The following is a 9,479-nucleotide window of genomic DNA, read 5'->3' as shown; positions in this document are numbered from 1 at the left end:
TATAAAATGATGTGCGTGCTGACAAACAATACCTGCAATACAAGACAGTTACATGTGCTATATACTTACTAACCAATTGACTTAACAACAACTTACTTTCACACAGCCAATGTCTGCACACTATACAAATGTAAAAACATTAGTACAACATTTAGGTTATTTACAGTAACTTACAATTTACAACAAGAAGTAACGTAATAAAACACCTAAGGTCTTGAGGGGTCCACCCGTAACATTTAATGTGTTCGAGAGAAGATCGCTTTATTCTTCAAAGTCTCTATGTAATACAGTATGCATTTGTAAGAATACTGACAAACACACAGTCTGTAGTATTGAGCTCTGCTGTGCAAAAAAAAAAAAATATAATCAAAGATTACAAAACAACTTATCAATGTAAAATTTAAATTGTGACACTTACCACCGATCATGTGCCATGGTGGAATAACTTTGATTGGTCTTCAACTCCGGCCCCACGGGCTTCAACCTCATTGTGTAAAGGTGTACCCTGAGGAAAAGCATGGCTCATGGCGACCCAACTTCCAGTTTCAGGCGACGTCTCTTCTGTCTGAGGTCACCTCAGATTCAGTCAATTGTGATGAACCAGGCGGTTGTCAACTACATAATAAACATTCCGTCTCATTTCTACATAGTTTCACAATACTTTATTCATTAACATACTCTGCTCATTGACCCAGTGCCCTGGGATGTTATTGCATTGGTGGAACGAGTCTCAGAGGCTTGTAGGAGTGGGCCACCACCACCACCACAAATCACTTCACAGACAGGTTTACTCCTACGCTGTTAGTGTCACGTAGAACAAGTTAACTTTCAATTAAAAAATAGCTTCGGTATGGAATTGGAGGGAATCAAAGACAATACAATTGCATTAACATTAAAGGAACTTTCGTCATAAACAGAAAACACCACCCAGACAAACATCATAAAATATGGCTTATCCTGAGACATGACTCCTTGAGAGACCATAAACGGTGGTCGATTTTTGTAAGCAAATCAAAAAATAACTTAAACATCTATTGATGACATAAAAGGGGCAATCTGTGATAGCTACTGTACATACATTTTTGGACTTTTAAATGAATGACATACAAATTGTTTCTCGAAGAATATGACGCATGCCTCATTTGCTTAGTTCAACTGTCCTACCCCATCAGAACCAAAAATAGAAGCTTTTTGCTCAAACTTCACTTGCCACCCAGTGTCATATGGTAATAACACTGTCATGACCCATACATTTATACCTGTTGTGGCATACTGTAGGGAGCGTTATTCTATGGCTGACAATGACACCGAAATAAGAGTGCAATTTCCTTTGGTTTGAAAGTCGGTTTCTTACACCCTTTGTTGTTGTTATGAATTCTATTATTTGAAATTCACTTTAACGACCATGTCAAGAAGCATTATGATCATCATAATTATATAAGCCAGATATGCTTTACATGCCCTTATGTCAGTCAAAAAAAAGAGGGTGCCTTGTCCTGCTCTTGAAATCTGCTCCTACATTCATCCCAGTCATCAGCAACAGAGCATTGGGGTATGGGCATGTGTGTGTCATCAATGTGTGCATAATCACAATGATAATTTAATATGGTCAATTCAAAAAATATATATACAGTGTGTGCATATACATGCGTGTGTCTGCATATATATATTAGCATAAACATACTGTTGACATGTAGGCTATGGTGTAATGGAATGTTTTGTCTGGTGTGGTAGGTTTTGTTGGTTTTGACACTCTTATGTAGGTGCCATAACCAGCCATAAAATAACTACCGTAGTAGGTTTTGTGAGTTTTTACGCTCTTATGTTGGTGTCGTAAGCCATAAAATAACTACCGTAGTAGGCTTTGTGTGTTTTTACACTCTTATGTAGGTGTCATAACCAGCGATAAAATAACTACCGTAGTAGGCTTTGTGTGTTTTTACGCTCTTATGTAGGTGTCATAACCAGCGATAAAATAACTACCGTAGTAGGCTTTGTGTGTTTTTACACTCTTATGTAGGTGTCATAACCAGCGATAAAATAACTCAATATACATCACAACAAGTTTAAATAAATGTCATGACAGTGTTATGACCATATCATAAACGTTATGACAGGTTGTCAGCTGTTATGACATATTATGAAATGGACATGACTGTGTCACTGGGTGTCAAGTAAAATGTTACTGCTTTTTTGTGCCATTATTTATAAACAAACACTGTATACCCTCAACATGGTTAAATGTATCATTTTGAGCACCTGGAGAGGATGGAATGGAGAGGGGAGGGATGGTCGCTGAGATCAGAGATTACGTTTATGGTGTCTGAGAAATGTCTTGTTTTCACCCAGAGGTAAGTGTTGCCTGGCACCAATTCAGGAGAGCTGCAGTGGTCGGGTAATGTGAGGTAGTGAGGGGAAGGCAGAGCGTTGACATGGCCACGCCAGGCCTGCATGGACATGACGTTCCCCATCACGATGGATCGCGTATTCTTCTTCACAGACACACTCTCCACTGTCCCTAGCAGAACTGGACACACACACACAATTTAGATCAGTGTTGTGCTTCCCTTAAAAGTAGATTCAATTGCTTCCTAAAGGTTCTTGCTAAAGGCCGAAGTATTGAGTCATGTTTCCTTTCATCCTGTGCTTCAAACTGGAGGGCTTACCTTTGTTGTCACACAACTTTTCCGTCTTCAGGTCCCCCAGTGGTAGAATCCTAAGTCCTGAGGATAAATGAACAACATTCTAATCAAATGGACTAAGACAGAGACAGATTCCAGACAGGGACCTATCAAAACACACCCAAATGGGAGTCAGTTTCGGAGTGTATCCTGTTGCCACTGACCTGGAATCATGTTCATGCTGGTGGTGTTTCGTTCAGTCCTTGGGTGCAGGACGCCCGCACAGCAAGACCACAGGGAGGAGTTGGGGTAGCGGTGCCCACAGCAGGTGAACCCTGGCTGGGTAGGGTAGAGCAGGTCTAGTCCTGGGGCGGAGCAGCAGGTGGAGCCGGCCTCCATCAGGATATTCCCACAGCACTGGGCATCCTCTGATAGCCTGTCCTGAACCTGCAGGTTGTACAGAGTATCTGCACAGCACTTCATCTGGCCACTGCTGGGGTCGTAGGCCTTCCCTCCGCAGCAGGACATGTTCCCCAACCTGCGGTGTCTGTGCAGAGAAAGATATTTGACCTCCCAATACCAAAAGAGCCCATATCTCTCCGATTTTGGTGCCTATTGTGCTGTCATGTTGGGTGAACTCAGAGCCATGTGTAATGATGATTTATTATAATTGATTGGATTATACCCATTCTTGTCATGTTTTGTCATATATTGTCTTGTCCTTGTGCTTTCCCTTCTGTTCGTTTCCCCCTGCTGGTCTTATTAGGTTCGTTCCCTTTTTCTATCCCTCTCTCTCCCCCTCCCTCTCTCTCTTCTCTCTATCGTTCCGTTCCTGCTCCCAGCTGTTCCTCATTCTCCTAACTCACTCATTTACTCTTTTCACACCTGTCCCCTATTTTGCCCTCTGATTAGAGCCCTATTTCTCCCCTTGTTTTCCGCTTCTGTCCTTGTCGGATCCTTGTATGATGTTCGCTGTTCTGTGTCCTTGTCTCGCCCTGTCGTGTTTTGTCTCCTTCAGATGCTGCGTGTGAGCAGGTGTCTTAGTCTGCTACGGTCGGTGCCTTCCCGAAGCAACCTGCAGTCAATGGTCGAGTCTCCAGTCTGTCCTCGTTACTACGAGTGGATTTAAGTTTTTTCCTGTTTTGTTTTCTTCTTGATTTTTCCAGGATTATTACTTTTGTCATATACTGGAATAAAGACTCTGTTTTCGTTAAGTCGCTTTTGGGTCCTCATTCACCAGCATAACAATTCTATTTCAATGAATAGCAAGGAAATGGAAAATGGAGAGTTCAAGCTATAAGAATTATGATTTGTATCTCATTGATTACTTGAATCAACAGATTGAACAATGAAGAGAGATGACCAATGGGGTGCATTCATGGATGCCATTGGTGCCAGCCTTCCACAAAGAAATGTAACAAGAAAAAAAGAAAAAACATAATGTCTCTCTCATGTCTGTGTTTTCTTCTTTTTCCTTCAATACACAAGAGGATGTACAGTGGGGCAAAAAAATATTTAGTCAGCTATGAACTGTGCAAGTTCTCCCACTTAAGAAGATGAGAGAGGCCTGTAATTTGTATCATAGGTACACTTCAACTATGACAGACAAAATGAGACACAAAATCCAGAAAATCACATTGTAGGATTTTTAATGAATTTATTTGCAAATTATGGTGGAAAATAAGTATTTGGCCAACAACAAAAGTTTATCTCAATATTTTGTTATATACCCTTTGTTGGCAATGACAGAGGTCAAACTTTTTCTGTAAGTCTTCACAAGGTTTTCACACACTGTTGCTGGTATTTTGGCACATTCCTCCATGCAGATATCCTCTAGAGCAGTGATGTTTTGGGGCTGTTGCTGGGCAGCACGGACTTTCAACTCCCCCCAAAGATTTTCTATGGGATAGAGATCTGGAGACTGGCTAGGCCACTCCAGGTCCTTGAAATGCTTCTTACGAAGCCACTCCTTCGTTGCCCGGGCGGTGTGTTTGGGATCATTGTCATGCTGAAAGACCCAGCCACGTTTCATCTTCAATGCCCTTGCTGATGGAAGGAGGTTTTCACTCAAAATCTCACGATACATGGCCCCATTCAATCTTTCCTTTACACGGATCAGTCGTCCTGGTCCCTTTGCAGAAAAACAGCCTCAAAGCTTGATGTTTCCACCCCCATGCTTCACAGTAGGTATGGTGTTCTTTGGATGCAACTCAGCATTCTTTGTCGACCAAACACAACGAGTTGAGTTTTTATCAAAAAGTTATATTTTGGTTTCATCTGACCATATGACATTCTCCCAATCTTCTTCTGGATCATCCAAATGCTCTCTAGCAAACTTCAGACGGGCCTGGACATGTACTGGCTTAAGCAGGGGGACATGTCTGGCACTGCAGGATTTGAGTCCCTGGTGGCGTAGTGTGTTACTGATGGTAGGCTTTGTTACTTTGGTCCCAGCTCTCTGCAGGTCATTCACTAGGTCCCCCTGTGTGGTTCTGGGATTTTTGCTCACTGTTCTTGTGATAATTTTGACCCCACGGGGTGAGATCTTACGTGGAGCCCCAGATCGAGGGAGATTATTAGTGGTCTTGTATGTCTTCCATTTCCTAATAATTGCTCCCACAGTTGATTTCTTCAAACCAAGCTGCTTACCTATTGCAGGTTCAGTCTTCCCAGCCTGTTGCAGGTCTACAATTTTGTTTCTGGTGTCCTTTGACAGCTCTTTGGTCTTGGTCGTAGTGGAGTTTGGAGTGTGACTGTTTGAGGTTGTGGACAGGTGTCTTTTATACTGATAACAAGTTCAAACAGGTGCCATTAATACAGGTAACGAGTTGAGGATAAAGGAGCCTCTTAAAGAAGAAGTTACAGGTCTGTGAGAGCCAGAAATCTTGCTTGTTTGTAGGTGACCAAATACTTATTTTCCACCATAATTTGCAAAGAAATTCATAAAAAATCCTGCAATGTGATTTTCTGGATTTTTTTCTCATTTTGTCTGTCATAGTTGAAGTGTACCTATGATGAACATTACAGGCCTCTCATCTTTTTAAGTGGAAGAACTTGCACAATTGGTGGCTGACTAAATACTTTTTTTCCCACTGTATATACAGTGCTTTGTGTTTTTCCTATTTTGCTGCATTACAACCTGTAATTTAAATCGATTTTTATTTGGATTTCAAGTAATGGACATGCAACCAATTACCTTCAGAAGTCACATCGTTTGTTAAATAAAGTCCACCAGTGTGCATTCTAAGTGTCATATGATCTGTCACATGATCTCAGTATACATACACCTGTTCTGAAAGTCCCCAGAGTCTGCAACACCACTAAGCAACAGGCACCACCAAGCAAATGGCACCATGAAGACCAAGGAGCTCTCCAAGCAGGTCAGGGACAAAGTTGTGGATAAGTATAGATCAGGGTTGGGCTAAAAAAAAGTATATGAAACTTTGAACATCCCACGGAGCTCCATTAAATCCATTATTTAAAAATGGAAAGAATATGGCACCCCAAAAAACCTGCCAAGAGAGGGCCTTCCACCAAAACTCACAGAGGCAAGGAGGGCATTAATCAGAAAGGCAACAAAGAGACCAAAGATAACCCTGAAGGTGCTACAAAGCTCCACAACGGAGATTGGAGTGTCTGTCCATAGGACCACTTTAAGCCGAACATTCCATAGAGCTGGGATCTTTGGAAGAGCGACCAGAGAAAAGACATTGCTTAAAGAAAAAATAATCAAACACGTTTGTTGTTCGTCAAAAGGCATGTGGGAGACTCCCAAAACATATAGAAGAAGCTACTCTGGTCAGATAAGACTAAATTGTAGCTTTTTGGACATCAAGGAAAATGTCTGGAGCAAACCCAACACCTCTCATCACCCCGAGAACACCACCCCCACAGTGAAGCATTGTGGTGGCAGCATCATGCTGTGGGGATGTTTTTAATTGGCAGGGACTGGGAAACTGGTCAGACTTGAAGGAATGATGGATGGTGCTAAATATAGGGAAATTCTTGAGGTTAACCTGTTTCAGTCTTCCAGAGATTTGAATCTGGGATGGAGGTTCACCTTCCAGCAGGGCAATAACCCTAAGCATACTGCAAAATAAAATTCAGACCCCAATCCAATTGAGAATCTGTGGTATGACTTAAAGATGGCTGTACACCAGCTTCAAGGAGCTGGAGCAGATTTGCCTTGAAGAATGGGCAAAAATCCCAGTGGCTAGATGTGGCAAGCTTATTTTTTATTTTACCTTTATTTAACTAGGCAAGTCAATTAAGAACAAAATCTTATTTTCAATGACGGCCTAGGAACAGGGGGTTAACTGCCTGTTTGGGGCAGAACGACAGATTTGATTTGCATCATGCTGTGGGGGGTACTTTGCTGCAGGAGGTACTGGTGCACTTCACAAAATAGATGCCATCATGAGGAGAGAAAATTATGTGGATATATTGAAGCAACATCTCAAGACATCAATCAGGAAGTTGAAGCTTGGTCACACATGGGTCTTCCAAATGGACAATGAGCCAAAGCACATTTCCAAAGTTGTGGCAAAATGGCTTAAGGACAACAAAGTCAAGGTATTGGAGTGGCCATCACAAAGTCCTGACCTCAATCCTATAGAAAATATGTGGGCAGAACTGAAAAAGCGTGTGCGAGCAAGGAGGCCTACAAACCTGATTCAGTTACACCAGCTCTGTCAGGAGGAATGGGCCAAAATTCACCCAAACTTATTGTGGGAAGCTTGTGGAAGGCTTACAGGAAAGGTTTGACCCAAGTTAAACAATTTAAACGCAATGCTACCAAATACTAATTGAGTGTATGTCAATTTTTGACCCACAAGGAATGTAATGAAAGAAATAAAAGCTGAAATAAATAGTTCTCTCTACTATTATTATGACATTTCACATTCTTAAAATAAAGTGTTGATCCTAACTGACCTAAGACAGGGAATTTTTACTGTGATTAAATGTCAGGAATTGTGAACAAGAGGTTGTACCCCAATTTGACTTATCCTCATTAATATGAACAACTTTATGTTGACTGTTGGATGGAGACTGAAAGAAATATAGAGAACAGCAATAATTTTCATCTTGGTGTTGACAGCGCACATTGTGCCTTTGGATTTCTGAACTAATGTTGTATGTACAACAAACTGGTATGTTTGAGGAATTTTAATTTTGGGACTTCTGTTGTTTTGAATTTGGCACCCTACAATTTCACTGGCTGTTGTTGTACCAGAGAGGTTAAACTTGTATTTTTTTTTAAATTTATGTTTCATACCTTGAAATCAGAGACAAAAAAATACACATGGCTCATAATCAGAATCGCCTTTTCCCTCTTCTGCATGAAATTGAGCAAACTCGGTGCATGTTGGGATGTCACCTGGCTCAGGAGCCGGCAGCCTTGCTGGGTGGTCGAATTGGCCCCTACACCCTCGATAATGTTCACTCCCTCGATAATGTTCACTCCCTCAGCTTTGAGACACTTAGAGGAGGTGCCTGTTAACGTGCAAATGGAGGGGTGAGGGGAAGGGAGTGATTTGAGATTCAGCCACAGAGTCAAAACAATAGTAGATTCAAATGCGTCACTCACAACTGATGTCATAGTTAGCCCTTAGGGACTCCGAACTGGGCTTGCAGACAGTGATAACCCCACCCATGTCTTTGGGATAAACTACCTGGCTTGGTTCAACTACCTACAGTTTCCACCCTACAAAGAAACTCACTTGTGTCCGCTGCAGCAGATTTCATCCTGAGGGTCGTAGGTCTCTTCTCCACAGCAGTGTTTGCCTAGATCGTTGAGATGAACGCGTGACTCACACACAATTTCACGGGATGGCAGATACAAGTGGCCACCTGGGGAGCACTGGTGCCCAGCCTCCACCCCAAGGTACAACGTCTGGTTACAGCACAGCACCCGTCGGTCCTCTACAGCATAGGGAGTTTTACCGCAGCACTGGGAGAGACACACACACACCAGTCAGCAGGGTATCAACACACACAAAACATGAATAATACAAATACACCATAGCATGTGCATTCCCTAAATTCACACACAATCATAAAATAGTCCTTGTTACTGGCAAATCATGGGGCAGATTTTCTCCCTGATAGACTTTTAGATCAAACAGCACTCTAGGACATTGACTTGGAGTATAGGACACCCACTTCCAACTGGGGCCCTGTCTAAACATTCTGAGCGAACTGAAATGGGTCTGTGGACAACATATAGTTTCATCCTTGTCTTATAATGCCACTTTGAGTTATTTTGACCATTTAAAAAATACACAGATACATCCCTGTAGTGTACAGCATTGTCTTCATGCCTTGACCAACAACTACTCAACAGGGAGATTTAGCTGTTTAACTTCAATTTGACTGAGATGAGAATTAAACCTAACGTAGTGGAGGATGTTCAATGAACTAGGCTTTAGCTGTAGGCTTTAGGTCTGTGGGTTAATGGACTCACCAGGTTTTTTCCGAGCACCCTATTGGACAGCTTCCCGTCACAGCAGGTCTTCTTGTCTGGATTGTAAACCTGAGAGCCACAGCCAGCAACATCGTGGAGACCTGGTTAGAGAGATGGGAAGGAGGAAGGACAGACACAGAGTGATGGTGGTGATGATCAGATCAAGAATGGTAAATGATTTGTCTAACCTGGCAGCGTATACTGTTCATACGGTAAAATCAGCATTCTTACAATACAGTGTGATGACTGCTGAATAAAACTGGTCATCTGTTAGAAAATAGACTCCTCTTTCACCTACATACTTGTATTTGATGCATTATGGACTTATATATAAATACACATATATATATATATATATATATATATATACATATATATATATATATAAATATATA

The 9,479-nt window shown here is 41.7% G+C and overlaps 1 protein-coding gene across 1 annotated transcript in view; it reads right to left on the bottom strand.

The window, feature by feature from the left end:
• Positions 1–685: 685 nt before the first annotated feature.
• LOC124006199 (usherin-like) overlaps positions 686–9,479 on the bottom strand; it is a 20,525-nt gene continuing 11,731 nt past the window's right edge. Inside the window, exons 9-13 of the mRNA XM_046316043.1 lie at positions 9,085–9,185; positions 8,342–8,571; positions 2,846–3,168; positions 2,667–2,723; positions 686–2,527 (exon numbers count right to left, since the gene is read on the bottom strand). Coding sequence (XP_046171999.1) covers positions 2,247–2,527; positions 2,667–2,723; positions 2,846–3,168; positions 8,342–8,571; positions 9,085–9,185 — 992 coding nt within the window. The 3' untranslated portion in view covers positions 686–2,246. The remainder of the gene's footprint in view (positions 2,528–2,666; positions 2,724–2,845; positions 3,169–8,341; positions 8,572–9,084; positions 9,186–9,479) is intronic.

Source organism: Oncorhynchus gorbuscha, linkage group LG19, assembly GCF_021184085.1.
Source record: "Oncorhynchus gorbuscha isolate QuinsamMale2020 ecotype Even-year linkage group LG19, OgorEven_v1.0, whole genome shotgun sequence".
Taxonomy (NCBI): Eukaryota; Metazoa; Chordata; class Actinopteri; order Salmoniformes; family Salmonidae; genus Oncorhynchus; species Oncorhynchus gorbuscha.
This window is presented reverse-complemented; position numbering and strand designations above follow the sequence as displayed.